Source organism: Oncorhynchus masou, chromosome 22, assembly GCF_036934945.1.
Source record: "Oncorhynchus masou masou isolate Uvic2021 chromosome 22, UVic_Omas_1.1, whole genome shotgun sequence".
Taxonomy (NCBI): Eukaryota; Metazoa; Chordata; class Actinopteri; order Salmoniformes; family Salmonidae; genus Oncorhynchus; species Oncorhynchus masou.
The window spans coordinates 39,768,754-39,788,949 of NC_088233.1; the positions used below are offsets into that span (position 1 = coordinate 39,768,754).

A 20,196-nucleotide genomic window follows, 5' to 3' on the forward strand; every position below is an offset into this window, starting at 1 on the left:
AGGTCTTTGAATAGAATCTCTTGTTTTTTCCCTATCCCAATAAAAAAGTGGTTTAAACTATTCCATAATACACATGCAACTTGTATTTCATTGCTAAAGAGACACAAAACAACATAAGAGAGAGCTCCATTCAAAGACACGGCTGCGTGACATGAGGATGAATACATTGGATGAGTTGAGAGAAGGGAGAGCACAGCACTGGCTGCCTCCCGAGAGAGTTCTGCCACCTCCAAACAGACCACCGATCATCACCAATGACTAAGGCCTAATGGGAAAACACACGGAGACAGTGTTCTCGTTCTCAACAGCACAGAGACATCAACAAATGAATGAATCTGGATTGGGGGGAATGTTCGGTTACAGATGCTGAAATAATGGCTGCACAGCTTACGTAGACATGTGCTGCGTCTGCTAAGCCAGTGAATTGTGAAGACCGCTGTTGTATTTGATTTTGCTAGTTGTTAACACTGGAGTCTCTATGTCATGTGGTTGTCACCTGATCAGTGGTTCAAAATGCTCTCTCTCTTTCTCTCTTTCTCTCTTTCTATCTTTCGCTCTCTCTCTCTCTGTCTCTCTCTCTCTCTCTCTCTCTCTCTCTCTCTCTCTCCTCTCTCTCTCTCTCTCCCACATGCCTTCAGACTGATAGGAGGATGTCATTAACAGTCACACATGGCACATGGTGGTCATGATGTGTAAATGATTGTATCTGGATACTAATTTTAAAGTGACATGACACGTCAAAGTTAGATCAGGACATGACTGTTTCGCTGTTTACACTAGTTAGGTAGTCTAAATGACTTGTAGAGTCAGCAGTACTAGCTCCTGTACTATATAACCATGTAGAGGAAATTGACACTGCAGTGCTGCGATAAAAGCGAGATGCAAATATCCCCTGTGTTACTTCTGTATAGATTCTATTCCATTTCAAGCAATGAGGCAGTTGTGATGTTGCCCTTCTCTCACGTGGTGGTGATGCAATGGAGTAATGAATCCGTGTCAGCTGACAGCCTCAATAAAACTGAATGGGTTTGTTCCAGTGTTCGCAGAGGTAAACTTCTGAGAAGGTAGGACATGATTTTGTTCATCCTTTTTTGGCTCCACTTATGTAGGTGGGTCTCATGCAGATGTGTCTTTGCTCTTGGCTCTGCAGCACAACAGTGTGAGTGGGTGAGAGTCTAACCCACTGGCAGGTTCAGAGGAGAGAACGTGCATCCAAAATGGAGCCCTCTGCCCTATTTAGTACACTACTTTTGACCAGAGCAGTATGGGTAGTGCACTATATAGGGAATATGCTGCCATTTGAAGCACAGTCAGAGGGTAAAATTCCCATCCTCCTGCTGGGTCATCGCCCCAGTCACACAGAAAGCCGTAGGCTCTGTGCTTTTCCGTGCTTTAAATGAGTCTGTCACAATGGGTGGTACCATCAAACCTGCAGCTATTCAATGCTGCCTGAGTGTGTTACTGTATTCCTCACCATCAGAAGATGGGGTCACAGCTTTGGGGCAGACAGCGGCGTCTCAGCATACTGTTTTAAAGTCTGTCAGGAGAGAACGTTTTTGGTGAAATAGGCTCTCCGGTTCACCCATTTGGTTCGGATCACATCCCCCGTCGTGCCTAACTGATTGACAGTGGCATTGAGTTCTCTCCCTACAATGTAGTACCTGACAGCTTTTTCTACAAATCCTAACCCATGTAGAGATAAATGTTCCATTGTTCTATATAATTGCATTCATTACATTTGCTGTTTTGAGGTTTTAGGCTGCGTTTCTGTATAGCGCTTTGTGACATGTAAAACTTTTGCTGATGTAAAAAGGGCTTTATAAATACATTTGAGTGAATGATTGAACTTGTGCGAAGCATAATAAAGAAAACACACATTATATTGTTCTTCCAAAGAGGTGACCTAAGGAATACAAATAATCACTATTCTATAAATACTGTATAAGGCATGAGAAAACCAGAATGTATTCAACTGAGGAATTCTCACTTTGTCATTAGTGCTTGGCTGGTCAGGTCTTAGTTCAGTGCTTCACTCCTGCTGTTGCTCTGTGGGCTCCCGGCACCAGAGGTAGGCCTACACTGCAAAAGAAAATCTGCAATATTTACATATTTATGGGGCAAAGACTGATTTTAGTCTGAATATTTTTAAAGTGAGGGACGCTTTTTTATCCAAAGTTATAAGTAGCAGTGTTCAATCTGCTCACAGGGGGTGATTTTGGCATGGAAATATGCAAAGCCCCTCTTAGCTGTACAGCATGTAGCCTACATTATCCAACTGTGTCAGCCTAGTGCTCCTGGTTAACACTAGCTCCTACTCTCACCATGGTGGAGGAGAGGAGGACTGCTTTGTGCTTGTCAACCCAATTATTCCCCCACTGCAACTCCTCCTGTACTGCACTGCACTGCACTGCACTACTGCGCCTGCACTGTACTGTAATGTACTGCACTGCACTGTAATGTACTGCACTGTACTGTAATTGTACTGCACTGCACTGTAATGTACACTGCACTGCACTGCACTGTACTGTAATGTACTGCACTGTAATGTACTGCACTGTAATGTACTGTAATGTACTGCACTGTACTGTAATGTACTGTACTATACTATACTATACTATACTATACTATACTATACTATACTATACTGCACTGCACTGCACTGTACTGTACTAACACTAACAATACATTTGGCTTGACGTTTGATAAACACATAATGTTCTGTGTGAGCCACTCCACTCCACTCCACAATGATTGTCATACAGGAGGTACACTGCGCTCCACACAGATTATACTGTCTGTACAGTAGGTTTCTGTTAATGGGCTTCTCTGCCTCTGCATTGAGCTGTCTGGCCACTCCCTCTCTGGAGCCCCATGCAGACTCATTACAGCCTGTTTAGACAGCCAATTGATGAATCAATCAATCAGTCAATTAGTCAATCACTCAATTAGGCCCTGGAGGACAGGCCTCATTCTGAGTCTAACATGAGCTCAGCCAATCAGCCAGCGTTCCCCCAACTTTCATTTTTTACTTATGATTTTAATCTCTGTGGGTATTGATTGGTTCTGGTCCGTGTGAGGCGATTCTTCCTTCTCCTCATTTGTCTGCCTCTCTTTGTCCTTCGTCATCTAGATATTTATTGTCCTAAAGCTTTTGGTTTTGTTTTACATGGCGAGTCCATAGTTCCTCTGTCGAGGGATTTGTTGTTCTGCATTGCCTCTCCAAACGACGACCCACTTTACTGCTCTGCAAAGCAGAGTTGCTAGGTTACATAACACTGTTTTATCAAGATGTGAGCAGGATAGTCTTAATATTTTGTCTTTAACATGAATTGCCAGAAAAACACTCATGAATATAAGATGATAACATATTTTTATTCTAAATTTGCGCATAGCTGTTGTACCTCACACTGTCTTAAACATTTGCATCTTATGCAAGTGGGGATGTCAAATGGATTGCCACAGTAATATTCTATGTTAACTCTCCACTACGTTTGACCTCTTTTATATTCTCCTTTAATGAGATTGTATCTGTTTTAATGTCCATCAGTTAAGATACACAGTATATATGCGTTTGTATAAATGAATGTGTGACTTTATGCATTATATACTTAAAACGTCATGCTAATCACATTAGCGCTCGTTAGCTCAACCGTCCTGTGGGGAGGACACCGATCCCATAGAGGATATCACAAACCCACGAGGTGCCTTATTGCTATTTTAAACTGGTTACCCACGTAATCAGACCAGTAACAATGCATGTTTTGTCTTACCCGTGGTATACGGTCTAATATACCACGGCTGTCAGCCAATTAGCATTCAGGGCTTGAACCACCCAGTACATAATGTGGTTTACATAATACATACTGTAGCCTACATCTAGTACACATGCACAATTTCAGTGCAGATCACCCACATTAGCTTCTAGTCTCAGGTCAGCTATACTGTCCAGTATGTACGGATCCAGCGTTAGCCTTATGTTGCCCCGGCTGTGCACATAACCTCCCTGCCACCTGGACAAGATTTCACATCTCACCTGACATCGGATCTCTCTCATATTCATGGGCCTGCTCATGCATGCTAACCAATCAGGATGAGTTCTAAGGCATTTCTCAGCAGCTGCCCAGGATGTCGTTCCACATGTACGCATCACATGGAAAGAGAAGCAGGGAGATTAGGATGGTCTTCCTGCTCTGAACCAATGGAACGCTGCACTGATTATAAACAGACCAGAGAGGGAGATGGGCCCAGGTAAATGTGTATGGCTGATGTAAATATTTTAAGACAATTTCAAAACCTGATGCTAGTAACAGATGGAGGCTGGATGTCATTTCAGATCAGCAATGCATGTTGTTGACCTGCTGGTGGATGTGTGTGGTGTGCTTGTTGTGTGAAAATGTGTCAAATTTGTAAAAATCGATTCAAAAGAGTGTGTGTTAAAGGAAAGGATGAAAGTCAGCCCGATTGAACAGGTAGATGAGAGCGAGGTAATGGAAGAGAGAGTGAAGTGAGAGACGTAAGAGACAGATCGAATTTGAGACATGGCACTGTGGTGAATCTTTAAAACGTGATCTCATTTGGAGTCTTACAAAGCTAAGTGCCCCCAATACATAAACAATGGGGTATTGCAATTTCAACAGGCCCAATGGTAACACGCAGCTCTTGGGGATGTCTCTTACCAGAATAATGCTGAGTGTCAGTTTTAGTACAGTTCAAGAGCAGCAACAGTCAGCATGGAGCACCCAGAGTGATTTTAGTTCAGTGTTGTGGAGAGACTCCGGGAACCTCCAGCAATACGCTTTCATTAAACGTCCCCTCATTACGCAGGACGTAATTGCATTGTAGATCATTTAAGCCAGCATAAATCATTTGAATGTGCTCGTACTCGGGGACATCCACAAAAAAAAATATTCTACCAGACAGTGTATCCCACATATCTTGACTAGACTACTATTAATGTTCAGTTTTGCCTTGTAGCGTCCTCAGATGGGACTGACTAAAAACAAGTTCACAACTGAGCTGAATTGTAGACCTTCTTACTACAAGGGAAAACCAAACTCAAATACGTAAACCAACGACACAAAACATATTTAAAGTTGCTTTTACTGACTGTCTTCTGTTCTTTCCCTTTTATGTCTCAGACACATTGAGAACTGGACTGGCCTGCAGACCCTGAAGGATGTGGACATGGAGCTGTACACTGGACTTCAGAGACTGTGAGTGTCGACTTGGGGAGAAGCACACCTCATTAATAAACCACTGATGTGTTTTCTGCAGAGCCCACTGTTGCTCTAGCCATGAAAGCATGCCATATAGCTGTGAGACCATGGGGCTGTGTCATCCTGACCTGAACATGCTACAGATGTAGGATCTTAATTTGATCACTCTTTTGTTGCAGAGACTTTTCCTGCACAGCAGGAAATGCAAACTTGTAGTGCATTTGATTCTTTAAAAGGATTCTAAAGATTTTAATTTCGACTTTGACATTTCTGACTTGATTTGCCCTAACAAAACATGTACACTATATATACAAAAGTATGTGGACACCCCTTCAAATGAGTTGATTCGGCTATTTCAGCCACACCCGTTGCTGACAGGTAAATAAAATCGAGCACACAGCAATGCAATCTTCATAGACATACATTGGCAGTACAATGGCCCGTACTGAAGAGCTCAGTGACTTTCAATGTGTCACTGTCACAGGATGCCACCTTTCCAACAAGTCAGTTCATCAACTTTCTCACTACCAAGTTACAAACTGCCACTGGAAGAACGGTTAGCACAAGAACTGTTCGTCCTGGTGCATCATGAAATGGGTTTCCATGGCCGAACAGCCACACACAAGCCTAAGATCACCATGAGTGGTGTAAAGCTTGCCGCCATTGGACTCTGAAGCAGTGGAAATGCATTCTCTGGAGTGATGAATCACGTTTCACCGTCTGGCAGTCCGACGGACAAATCTGGGTTTGGCAGATACCAGGAAAACACTACCTGCCCCAATGCATAGGGCCAACTGTAAAGTTTTGTGGATGAGTAATAAGGGTCTGGGCTGTTTTTCATGGTTCGGGCTAGGCCCCTTAGTTCCATTGAAGGGAAATCTTAACGCTACAGCATTCAATGATATTGTAGACAATTCTGTGGAAGAACTTGACTGGCCTGCAACGAACTCTGACCTTAACCCCACCAGATCACCCAACATCACTGCTCGACCTCAGTAATGCTCTTGTGGCTGAATGGAAGCAAGTTCAAAGTGGAGGCTGTTATAGCAGTGAAAGGGGGGACCAACTTCATATTAATGCCCAGGATTTTGGAATGAGATGTTCGACAAGCAGGTGTCCACATACCTTTGGTCATGTAGTGTATCAACCCCTATTAAAATGTCCATGAATTATAGAAATGAATTATAGAAATTTCAAATTTCCTGTTGCTGCAGAATTATGTTCCTGCTGTAGCAAACTTGCTCAAATTAAGATCCTGTCTGTATATGCAAGACATACTTAATGTTATACAATGACCCACCTAACCCAACACATAGTGACATGGCACCCGGTCTGGTGGGCACACATACTCCATCAGTACTATTGACTACTAGCGGTGGCTTATATTGCAGGCATGTTTATTTTAATGCACTGCGGCCTGCCTCAAACAACAGCACCTCCCTACGGCCCATTTTACACTGATCAAATGACGCTGGAATAGCAGCCAGGACATTTAATTAGGTCCGCTTTCCCTTTCCTTTCCCTAAACACCCCTGGCCAAACCCTACCTATACAGTAAATCCGATTCCTTCCCCCCATGTCCACTACCCACCCTCAGCCATTCTGGTCTCTCTGGACCTGTAGGCAAGACTCCCCTCTGGGATGGTGATGGTATCCTGTAGTCTCTATCCCAGTCTCTTCCAGTCTCCCAGGCTCCTCCAGACTCACCCATTCCTGTCTCGCCCTGCCCCCAGTCTCCTCCAGTCTCCTCCATTCTCCCCAAGCTCCTCCAGTCTACTCCAGTCTCTTCCAGTCTCACCCGGTCCCCAGCCTCTCCGGGCCCCCATTCTCCTTCAGTTTCTCCAGTCTCCTTCAGTCTCCTCCATTCTCCCCAGTCTCCTCCAAGCCCCAATCTCCTCCAGTCTCTTCTAGCAACCTCCAGCTCCCAGTCTCCTCCTGTCGTCCCAGTCTCTCCAGTCTCCTAAAGTCTCCACAGTCTCCTCTAGTCTCCTCCAGTTTTCAGCCTGCCTCAGTATACCCAGGCTTCAGTCTCCTCCCGTCTCCCCAGTCTCCCCAGTCTCCTCCCGTCTCCCCTGCCTCCTCCAGTCTCCTCCAGTCTCCTCCCGTCTCCCCTGCCTCCTCCAGTCTCCTCCAGTCTCCTCCAGTCTCTCAGGCCCCTCCAGTCTCGCCCGCTCCTCAGTCTTGCCCTGCCCTCAGGCCCCTCCAGTCTCCCCAGTCTCCTCCAGTCTCCTCCATTCTCCCCAGTCTTCTCCCGTCTTCTCCAGTCTCCTCCGTCCCAGTCTCCTCCAGGCTCCTCCAGCCTCCTCCAGGCTCCTCCAGTCTCCTCCAGTCTCGCCCGGTCCCCAGTCTTGCTTGGCCCCCATTCTCCCCCAGTTTCCTCCAGTCTCCACCAGTCTCCCCCAGTTTCTCCAGTCTCCCAGTCTCCTCCACGCCCCAATTTCCTCCAGCATCTTCAAGCATCCTCCAGCCCCCAGTCTCCTCCTGTCGTCCCAGCCTCCTAAAGTCTCCACAGTCTCCTCTAGTCTCCTCCAGTCTCCCCTAGTCTCCTCCAGTCTACTCTAGTCTCCTCCAGTCTCCTCCAGTCTCCCCTAGTCTCCTCCAGTCTCCCCTAGTCTCCTGCAGTCTCCTCCTGTCTCCCCTAGTCTTCTCCAGTCTCCCCTAGTCTCATCCAGTCTCCTCTAGTCTCCTCCAGTCTCCCCTAGTATCTTCCAGTCTCCCATAGTCTCCTCCAATGTAACCACTGGTCCTATTAGGGGAGGCCCAGAGCACTTGAACAGGGCTGATTAACAGCTCCTCTCATTAGCATCAGGCTCACCTGGAGTGGGCCCTGGCTCCTCTGCTGCCTCCCTCCCCTCCCCTACCTCCCCTCCATCTCCTCCACAGCAGTTCAGGGCCAGGTGATTTGGATGACTCACCAGTGAGCAGCCCAGGCAGTGCCAGAGCAGGAGCTACTCTGGGCCCACATTGGGTCAGCCACATGTGCCTTAGAGCCTCAGCCAGCCCACCTTGATGATTAATTTTAATATTTGAGTACAAGCAACAGGGGGACATGTGACACGTCTGCGTTGGCTGTCTTCACTCCCAGGTCCTTATGTGTCTGACCTTGACCACATTGTATTCCCCACTGGGCTGCCCTTGTTTAAGCCAAATTCAATATGGCGGAATACTTGTCTTAACATGTCCATTTGGCTTACCATACACCCAGTGTTACAGTTGCACATCAGTGTTAGCTACACAGTGTGACGCCATCAGGACTGTTCTGATGTAATCATTCTCTCAGATGGATTCTAATGAAAAGAGACGCGTGTTCAGAGCAAATAAACAGCTTGCAGATGCCCATGATAAAAATGGATTCAATATACATAATTGATCTTAGCTCCTTGTGAAGCTAGCTGAGGAGCGAGAGAGAAGATGCAGGCTCTTGATACTATCCTGATCGTAATGATGGCCCGTGAGGAGGGAGAGGAGCAGGGGCCACGAGCCAGAAGATAAGATTCGACGACTTTTAGAATGCCTCCCTATTTACCCCAAACATTGCCGGTTGCGAGCCACGTTTAAAACTCCTTCACATGCTTCCAGTGAGTGTACTGCTATCACAGCCGGCTTTTAACTGCAAATGAGGAATTTGTGAGAACATATCTCCGACCAATCAGCAGACAATTGCAGTTTCTGTGACGTTTGTGCGACCTGCGTGCCTACTCCTTAGTGTGGGTAGAGCCAGAAAAAACACTGTGCAACCCTGGTTTCCATGGACACACTGTCAGGACTGTGTTGGTGGTTTTAATTATGGAATAGCATTTTATTTTCCTTTAATTTATCCGTAAACGTAGGAGGTGGTGTCTTTCAGTATCAACAATTGTAACCTATTGTCTGTGTGTACTTATTTCCATGTGAGTGTCTGACCGTAACATATACTCTACCATTCAAAAGTTTGGACACACATACTCATTCAAGGGTTTTTCTTTCTTTTCTTGTTTTAACCATTTTCCACATTGTAGAGTAATCAAATTGTAGACATCAAAACTATGAAATAACACATATGGAATCATGTAGTAACCAAAACAGTTTTCAACAAATCAAAATATATTTTATGTTTCACTTTCTCCCAAGCCACCCTTTGCCTTGATGACAGCTTTGCACACCATTGGCATTCTCTCAACCAGCTTCACCTGGAATGCTTTTCCAACAAGCTTGAAGGAGTTCACACATATGCTGAGCACTTGTTGGCTGCTTTTCATTCGCTCTGCGGTCCAACTCATCCCAAACCATCTCAATTCAGTTGAGGTCGGGGGATTGTGGAGGCCAGGTCATCTGATGCAGCACTCCATCACTCTCCTGCTTGGTCAAATAGCCCTTACACAGCCTGGAGGTGTGCTGCGTCATTGTCGTGTTGAAAAACAAATGATAGGCCCACTAAGCGCAAACCAGGTAGGATGGCATATCACTGCAGAATGCTGTGGTAGCCATGCTGGTTAAGTGTTCCTTGAATTCTAAATAAATCACAGACACTGTACCAACAAATCACCCCCACACCATCACACCTCCTCCTCCATGCTTTACAGTGGGAACCACACATGCAGAGATCATCCATTCACCTACTCTGCGTCTCACAAAGACACAGCAGTTAGAATCAAAAATCTCAAATTTGGACTCATCCAACCAAAGGACAGATTTCCACCAGTCTAATGTCCATTACTCGGGTTTCTTGGCCCAAGCAAGTCTCTTCTTCTTATTGGTGTCCTTTAGTAATGGTTTCTTTGCAGCAATTCAACAATGAATCCCTGATTCACACAGTGAACAGTACAAATAAAGAAAAACCCTTGAAGGAGTAGGTCCAAACTGTTGACTGGTAGTGTATTACATGCCTTACATTCTGTGACACTGTGTGTCTCTTCCAGAACGATCATGAACGGCAACCTGCGCGGTATCCAGGCCAGAGCCTTCTCCCAGAACCCCCACCTCCGCTACATGTGAGTGGTGTTACTGTTACCTCCGTCTCTCTCTCTCTCTCTCTCTCTTTATTTTTCTCTCTCTCTTTATTTCTCTCTCCCTCCCTCCCTCTCTCTCTCTCTCTAGGAGTCTGTTACTGTTAAACACAGATGAGAATATACAGTACATCACATCCCTTCTTCGTGTGGATTCTCCCCCTCAATGACCTTTGACCGGCTGCTTTGTTCACAGTTCACAGCCCTCTGACTCTCCCTCTTACTGACTGATCTCCCTTTGACAGCGAGATCTTCAGATTGACTAGGCCACATATTAACCGAGGCATGTGGAGTTTAGTTCAGTTTAGCACAACCTAGAGACCATCACCACAGCCATTTCTACTGAATTTGCAGGCGTCCCATTCCACATGGGGCCCACAAACCACTCTAGCGCAGTCCCTGTCCCATTCCAGGCATACAGTATCCTAACATACATAATTCACCCCTCCTCTACAGGAAGTAGTGTGCTCCCGCTGCAGTGATATCCTAGTCCCAGGCTGCGTTTCAAATAGCACCCTATTCCCTTTATAGTGCTCTTCTTTTGACCATGGCCCTGGTTAAAATAAGTGTACTATAAACGGAATAGGGTGCCATTTGGGACTCAGCCCCAGTTCAGCTAAAGTACAATGCCTGGGCTGCTTCACACACGGCTGAACACAGTTCCACCATGTTATGGTTGCTGTGTCTGTTCATAATGTATATATGTGGTTTGTAAGATAGGCTGGGCCTCCAAGCAGATGCATTTATTCCATTCGATCTTTCAATATGTATACACTCCTCACTAGCAGTGTACATATTCAGAATGAACCCAATTTCAGGTTGGTGAAAAGTGCAGTGGTTTGTGTTAAGAGTGAGGGAAGGGGAGGTGGTTTGGGGACTATATGCAAGGGCTGAGTGGCACCGCTAGCGAAGTGTTGCTGATTTCCATAATAAAGGTGAGACTTCTTGAGTGTGACAGCGCTGTTATTTCCCAATTTTCCCAGAGTAAACAGTGAGGAAGAAATTGAATAGCAGTCTACTACCTGGAGTCACCAGTCTGTAATCTCAGCTGTCAATCACACACTTCAGTTCAGCAGTCCCATGTCTTTTGAGGTAATCATCACTGTCCTTGTGTATGTTTGTTCGTATATATGCATGTACATTTTCGTGTGAGTGGGTACACATGAACGTTCATGTGTGTAGGGAAAAAGAGTAAGAAAACTGTGTGTGTCTGTGTGTGAAAGAGAGCGTGTGCAACTCTTTATCTTATTTGACAAGATTCAGTGAAGCTGGCCTTGACTAGAATGTGTAACAGTGTCCCGTGCAGTGTAACTATGAGAGACCGAGATCTGGAGTCGACTCCATCATCTCTTCATGTGATAATGGGAAGGACAGTCATTAAAATACCCACCTTTCACTGTCCACTGTCTCAAACAGAGCAGATGGACATGCTAATGGACTCTCATTATAAAGGATGATAGGATGATGGCTGAAGAAGGCCACACATGCGCCATACTGTACACGTCTACCTCTGGAGCTGCAAGGACTCGGGTTATAGAGCTGGAGGTTCTAGAGAGTCATCTATGCACCTTAGATCTATGCACCCTGTTATAGAGAGGGAAGTGTTTTATTACAGCTCTCCTTGTGCTTAGTGGACAATGTCTTTCACGCTGTGCTGGGTTTTATGTAGAGAAAACCCTAGATTTCCAGAGCGGTCATTCACATCACGGTCATATGGGCCAGCCCAGGAGCAGTGTGGGAGCAGGCTCCCTATGCTTTGTGTCACAAGCATTCCATCTAAATGATCCCATAAATCAGCTCAGTGCTTGCCTGGCTAACCAGACTCCTTGCTCCAGCCAAACGCCACGCCACGCACACAGACGTTAGTTTCTTCTCCGCAATGAGTCCGGATCTGAGTACCTCCCCGACCCTTCACCGAATGTGAACACATTTGGGGCTGTCTTTGATACGATCCAATCGCTGATGACTTTGTTTTGTACAATGCCCCTTGTGCCCCTCCTCACAACGAACGACTTCAATGATGTCAGTCTCGGTACTAAATATGCAGCGAGCGGCAGAGCAGTGGAAGAATTTAGTGTGGGTCGTCAGGCTAGCTCAGTGCAAAAGGGCCTCAGCTCCACAGGAGCATAAAAAGCATAAATAGCCAACTCCTGGCAGGCTGGGAATGGTACCGATACATTCTATTGTGGGCTTGAGAAATGTACAGTAAATTATCCATAATTTCATTTTTAGCTATATGTTATTTAAGTTATTGTATTGGGTTTAAATCCAATTCGATCAATTGGATTTCACCATGCCATTTTATACTATATATATTTGTATTAATATTTTTTTTCTCTTGGACCTGAATGTTCTTTGACCCACAGTGCATTGCTATAAACGGTGCTTGACTTGGGCAGGAGCTCACCTCACCTGTTCTACTGTTTCTGTTCCTCTTATAGAATACAAATACTGTGGAATTCCTGCACCTAAATACAAACAGTACCGGCACCAAAATGTGTACAGTACCAGCACCTATTTCAGTCCGAGATCAAACACTGGTTGTAAACACATACAGAGGGTCCTACTATTGGTCGTTTATTCAAAGCCTTTATCCTGAAATGGATGGAAATGGTCTCTCAACTGTTCAAGACAAAAGACAATGGAATCAATACCAAAGCTCTCTGCATTTGAACTTACATTACCCAACCTGTTTTTGAAGTCTAAGGTTCATTTCTTGTGTCTCATGCTATGTGTGGCAGAATGTAAGGTTGCTGTCTGGATTTCTTCAGGTCCATCTTTTTTATCCCTTGATATGAGAGGACAACCAATATGCAGTATCTTGAGGGATCATTGTCAGGGGGAAGTTGTAAAGGTTATTCCCTCCAGTAGTGGAGGAGGGAGACCAAAGAGTCACTCTCATTAAATCTTCTCAACCCTATGCCGTGTGTCTTCACACTGAAATGTCACTTACACAGTGACTTCCAGGGATGAAACTCCTCCACCAGCCCACACAGGGCATTCTCTTGCTATCTCTCTTTCTGTCTCTCTTTCTCCCTCTCGCTATCTCTCTTTCTGTCTCTCTTTCTCCCTCTCGCACTCTCTCTCTATCTCTCTCCCTGATGTGGCAGCCTACAGGGAGGAGGTCAGAGACTTAGCAGTGTGGTGCCAGGTCAACAACCTCTCCCTCAACATCAGTAAAACCAAAGAGCTGATCGTGGACTATAGGAGAAAAGAGGGGAGAGTACGCCCCCATCCACATCGACGGTGCTGTAGTGGAGCGTGTCGAGAGTTTCCAGTTCCTTGGCATCCACATCACTAAGGAATTAACATGGTCCACGCACACCCGCACAGTCGTGAAGAGGACACGGTAGTGCCTAGTGTCCCCTCAGGAGGCTGAAAAGATTTGGCCCTGGGATCCTCAAAAATGTCTACAGATGCACCATCGAGATCATCTTGACTGGCTGCATGACTGCTTGATATGGCAAATTCCTTGACCTGAAAAACGCTACAGAGGGTGGTGTGGACTGCCCACTACATCACTGGGGCTGAGTTCCTTGCCATCCAGGATCTCTATACCAGGCGGTGTCAGAGGAAGGCCTGAAAATATGCCAAAGACTCCAGCCACCCAAGCCACTGTTCACTCCGCTAATGTCCTACAAATGGTACTAGAGAATTAGCTTTCAGACCAACATGCTCCGAGACAGCTTCTACCCCCAAGCTACTAAATAGCTATAAGACTGTTAAATAGTTAATTAATGGTCTCCCGGAATATCTGCACTTGCACTGATCCTATGCACACTCACTAGACTATATATGCACACTAAATAGTGTACCCACTCACTCACACACACACGACATTGACACTCCCACACAAAACCCACACACATGTAACACACACATACCGATACAACACAAACACACACTCACACACGTACACACATACAGTATACACACATATACAGTGCCTTCGGAAAGTATTCAGACCAATTGATTTCTTCCACTTTTTTTCATTTTTTTCTCTCTGTATTTTGTTCCATTCATCTTTGCCTCAATCCTAACTAGTCTCCCAGTCCCTGCCACTGAAAAACATCCCACAGCATCATGCTGCCACCACCATGCCTCACCGTAGGGATGGTGCCTGGTTTCCTCCAGACGTGACGCTTGGCATTCAGGCCAAAGAGTTCAATCTTGCTTACATCAGACCAGAGAATCTTGTTTCTCATGGTCTGAGAGTCTTTAGGTGCCTTTTGGCAAACTCCAAGCGGGCTGTCATGTGCCTTTTACTAAGGAGTGGCTTCTGTCTGGCCACTCTACCATAAAGGCATGATTGGTGGAGGGCTGCAGAGATGGTTGTCCTTCTGGAAGGTTCTCCCATTTACACAGAGGAACTCTAGTGCTCTGTCAGAGCATAGCGTTCTTGGTCACCTCCCTGACCAAGGCCCTTCTCCACCGATTTCTCAGTTTGGCCGGGCGACCAGCTCTAGGAAGAGTTTTGGTGGTTTCAAACTTCTTCCATTTAAGAATGATGGAGGCCACTGTGTTCTTGGGGACTTTTAAGGCTGCAGAAATGTTTTGGTACCCTTCCCCAGATCTGTGCCTCGACACAATCCTGTTTTGGAGCTCTATAGACAATTCCTTTGACCTCATGGCTTGGGTTTTTATCTGACATGCACTGTCAACCGTGGGACCTTATATAGACAGATGTGTGCCTTTCCAAATCATGTCCAATCAATTGAATTTAACACAGGTGGACTCCAATCAAGTTGTGAAACATCTCAAGGATGATCAATGGAAACAGGATGCACCTGAGCTCAATTTCGAGTCTCATAGCAAAGGGTGTGAATACTTATGTCAATAAGTTATTTTCATTTTGTTTTTTAGAAATGTTCAAAAAAATTAAAAAATGAACTGTTTCGCTTTGTCGTTATCGGGTATTGTGTGTAGATTATTGAGGATTTGTATTGTTTAACCCATTCTAGAATAAGGCTGTAACGTAACAAAATGTGGAAAAAGTCAAGGGGTCTCAATACTTTCTCGAAGACCCCCCCCTACCTCAGCACATTGTCTGGTACTGGTACTTCATGTATATAGCTTCACATTGATCTAGTACTGGTACACCCTGTATATAGCTCCACATTGATCTGGTACTGGTACTCCCTGTATATAGCTCCACAATGATCTGGTACTGGTACTCCCTGTATATAGCTCCACATTGATCTGGTACTGGTACTCCCTGTATATAGCTCCACATTGATCTGGTACTGGTACTCCCTGTATATAGCTCCACATTGATCTGGTACTGGTACTCCCTGTATATAGCTCCACATGGATATGGTACTGGTACATCCTGTATATAGGTCCACATTGATCTGGTACTGGTACTCCCTGTATATAGCTCCACATGGATATGGTACTGGTACATCCTGTATATAGCTCCATTTTTGTGTATTTTATTTCATTCCTCTTGTTACAATGTTTTATTTTACAATTATTTTGAAACTCTGCATCGTTGGGAAGGGCTCATAAGAAAGCATTTCACGGTAGTCTACACATGTTATATTCGGTGCATGTGACTTTAATATATATATATATATATTATCTCTATCTATCCATCTCCTCTTCCTGCTTTTGCCATGGTCCTTGTTGCAATGGCTCAGCCGCCTTCTTCATCTATTTTTCTACTTTGTTCCCCCCCCCCCCCGTTTAAGAACCTTCCTCAGCTGCTGAAATGACATTGCTTATTATTCATGTTGGGCGTTGATATAGCCGATGCCTACAATCAGTATGCTTCTCACGGGAAAGAGAGAGGGAGAGGGCCAGAAAAAGTCCACCTCCGCTGTGTGACTGTCCCACTGAATCTGTCCCTCTCTGCAGAATGAGGGATCTCTTTGACAACCTCTTGAGTCAGTTACCCAGTTTTCCTTGACCTGTCTGTCCCAGTACTGTTCCTGTACACACATATGTACACCATAGCTGTCTGTTTAGTCTTGATGTGCAGCCCTGTGACAACATGAACTGTGACTGTTAGCTGGGAATCCCATCAATCCAATCGGCTCCTACAGATGTCGAATCTAAATGTGATCACCCTGTTGCAGGAGAAAATTCCTGTATGCAGGAAATGTTCAACTTGTTGTGTATTTGAGATTTAAAATGGCTTCTGAAGTGTTTAATTTACACAGAAAATCAGATTTGATTTTCCCTATCAAAAAAATATATCAACCCCTACCAAAAATGTCCATTGACTATAATCCACATAATAATTCACATTTCCTGTTGCTGCAGGATTTCTTTCCTGCTGTAGAAAATAAAGATCCCATATCCACAGAAAATGGTTCATAATGTTCTACTATATAAAGGAGTGTGTGATGCCACAGTCTTTTAACAGTTTTGAATTTATGGAGGTATTTACACCTTAAATGATGAAGTGTGTGCGAGTGTGTCTACTGATAATACCGTGCAATCTATGCATCTGTGCTTACACAGCAAACGCCATGCAAATGTCGGCAAACCACATCATATGGAATGTGTCGTGTGATATCACTGGTACTGAATACAACAGTCATTTATTAGCATGAGAACAAATTTGAATCATTCCACATTTACACTATATAGCAGAACCATACATAGATACACAAACACCAATGGAGTGCGGTGCCGTTTAAGATGAGGGCACGGCCTTACAGCATATTGGATGACTGTCATTCATATTCCATTCACCCAGCTCAATGTAACATTGATAGGTTAAGGCTACTACATGATACTCTAATTTTCCCTATACTCATCATGATGTTACCACAACCTGGCCTACGAATAAGCTTTTAAAACGTAGGTGCACAGGTCGAGAGAAATGTTTTAGTAATCAAGGTGACAGACAGTGACACATTCATTACCGTCTTGCACACTCTGGTCTGCATCTAGCTAATCTAGGGTGTGTAATCATTAGGGTAACAGTTGCAAACTAAAGTTTCTGTTGGATAAATTCAGGTCTTTTCATCCCCGTTTTGTTCCTTTTGCTCCCGATTAAGAAAAGATTTTCAACAGAATCAGCGGAATGAATACACCCCTGATCACCTGCAAACCCAGTTCACTTTCATAACAGCCACGTGCAAACAGCATCATCACTTTGATTGTTATATTATTTCTTATCGCACCTACACACTCTCCTTCTCTCACCTTTTCCCTTTACTTGTGGACTCCAGGCGAAAAAACCTTTCCAAGCCAAACCTTCATACCATAACCGCTAACCGCTACACACAGCCTACATCGTTGTCCCCATATTAGCTAATTTCATAGTCAACATAGCTACTAGAACTAATGCGTTAGTAAACACTCAACAATTATGCAGTAATGTGTAAAGCAAGCAGTTTATTTCCTCCTCTGAGGAGCCTCCAGTGACACACACACAGGCACAAATACAGTAGGTGCCCGACTTCAGTCTGTAACCAATGTTTAGGGGAAATAGCTCTTGGTTGCCTCCCCTAATTGACATTTATCGCCCAGTGATTTTCATGAAATATTGTTGCAAGGACACTTATTACTCAATAATCACCTTGCAATTCTCCAAAGATGGCTTTTTATCGTCACTGTTTAGGGCAGGGTCCCTCAACTGGTGGCCAGCGGGATGAATTTGGCCCACTGATGATTTTATTTTCTGAGCCAAAAATACATTTTTCATTATTGGACTTTAAAGACTGTAAAAACACAAGAAAATCCGCTCCAAGTGATTTTAATTTGGAAATCTGTTTCACAGTATTCCCATACTTGATAGAAAGATGTGATTATATACAAATGTAAGAAGGGTTAGAAATGTTACTGTTTTAGTAAAATATGATATGTGTTGGCTTCTTGCGGTCAATTTGCAGTCTACAAATTATTTGTAATTATGTTCCGGCCTCCTGACCATCCACTCAAGAAAAAATCAGCATGTGTCTGAATCTAGTTGATGATCTCTGGTCTGGGGGAAGCACATCCGAGATGGATATGCCCACTTTGAAATGCGTTGAGGCCAGAATCTAAATCATGAGATTGAGATTTCTTTCATAATTCTGCCACACTATCTGGTGGCTGTGTTTCTAATTTGGCATCAGATAAATAAACATTTTAACATGTTCCTTTATGGGTGATAAATGCATGATGTTTATGATTTGTAGGTTTTGAATATGGGCCATGGCTGTTTGATGTTTGGGGGTGGATCAGGCTGCTGTGTGTGTGTGTGTGTGTGTGTGTGTGTGTGTGTGTGTGTGTGTGTGTGTGTGTGTGTGTGTGTCTGCGTGTGTGTGTGTCTGCGTGTGTCTGCGTGTGTCTGCATGTATCTGCGTGTGTCTGCATGTGTGTGTGTGTGTGTGTTCCCTTTAGAGTCACCATTGCACAAGATTAAAGAGTCATTAGGCTCCCACAGTACCCTACCGTACCACAGTCAAAGATGAGTCTCATGACCCATGGTTATATATGGCTGTGAAAGACTGGGGACCAACCACTAGGTAATTCATGCCAAGGATTGATATGGAGTAGAATGAAATGGAAACAGCATCTGTACAGTCTGTACATTTGACTTATTTGTCTCTTGAGTAACCAGATTTAGGCGCATGAACACTGGGGCGTATTTCTTTCTGTCACTCTTTCTGTCTCGTCTAAATCTCCTCTCTGTTCGCTCTGTCTTACTCTCTCCCCCTCTCTTTCTCTGAACAAATCTCCTTGCATCTGCTGTCACCCGTGTGCTCTTTTACCACAGGGGTGATCACAGCAGGAATCTCTCACGCGGGACGACTTGGCAGGGCACAGGAGTTGAGCTGAAAATGAATTTGACTTTATCACACTCTCCCCATTGTGCCTCATCGCCATGTATAAGTAAAACGCTATGATCTTTCTTTAAGGAGGGGTGATAGAACGTTTAAGGCTGTAATTGGCTTTTTATGTGAGGCCTGGCGTTATTGTTCAACGGTAATCAGTGTCTGTGAACTCTCTCCACGGCTCGTTCTCAGACAAGGCCACACTATTACAGAGGGAGAGTGAGCGGTGGATGGCGGGAGGGATGGTGAGGGGGATGGAGTAGAAGAATGAAGACGGGGTGGAGGGAGAGATGCAGCTTAACGAAAGTAGCGTCTTCTTCCGCCACTAGAGTTGATTAGATCAGGTGTGTTGGTGGATGTGTGTGTTTGTACACGTGAGTGTGTGTGTGTGAGTGAACATTGTATCTCTGGAGTGATGTGTCACTGCATTATCTTTCAGTTGGAGCGGTGGATCCTGATGCCTGTGTGGGCGGTTGCTCTAGAATGTTGGCGGTGTGCGTAGAGAAGGTTACTGAGTTCCCTTTGGCCATCTCTCACCTCACTCCCACGGCCCAAGCTGTTCTAGCCGTAGTGGTAGCTGTAGCCCGTAGTGAAGCGTGCTCTGTGCTGCTCCACAGGTGCCTGTTCTACATGCGGGGGATGAGAGGGCCAGCCAGGGATAGCGGGATGAGTTGACAAGTCCCTTCTGACCACCCCAATAGTTTATGTTCAGATCACATCAGAGAGATCTGTACCGCAGCGAGAACAGCTTTCACTACTTAGTGCGGCCCCCTGAAGTGGCATTTATCAGCTGTATACAAGGTCGCCTTTTTGTTGTCTTAGTAATGCTGCATCATCGCTCCAACCCACTCTTGTCTCTCCAAGCAACTCAGGGTGCTTTCACATTTGGTCCCTTTCAGCCAATTTTTGTGAACTCAGTGCAGTTTATTTCATTTTTTGTGTGCAGTTTGAACACTCCAAAGGAACTCAGACTCCTCAAAAGAGCCCCCGAATCCCCCGAGTTCGGGTCACTTGAATTCTGCGGTCTGGTTCCCTTTTTTAGGGTAATGTGAACACAAAGCTCCCCAAGTACGCTTTTCATTATTCCCGCATCACACACTAGACTACAGCAACACCATTTCCCCTGCCATAGCCCCTCACATTGGTGCCAGAAAAGAGAGAAAGTTATGATGTCTAGGTTCGGGATTGTCAAGGATGCACAGACATTCTAAAATATTTTTGGAA

At 44.8% G+C, this 20,196-nt stretch overlaps 1 protein-coding gene across 2 annotated transcripts in view; it reads left to right on the top strand.

The window, feature by feature from the left end:
* The window catches only part of ntrk3a (neurotrophic tyrosine kinase, receptor, type 3a), a 245,422-nt gene that overhangs the window by 26,877 nt on the left and 198,349 nt on the right, over positions 1–20,196 (top strand). For both annotated transcript variants that reach the window (XM_064930201.1, XM_064930202.1), the window contains exons 2-3: positions 5,139–5,213; positions 10,115–10,186. In XM_064930201.1, the coding sequence (XP_064786273.1) occupies positions 5,139–5,213; positions 10,115–10,186 (147 nt within the window). The remainder of the gene's footprint in view (positions 1–5,138; positions 5,214–10,114; positions 10,187–20,196) is intronic.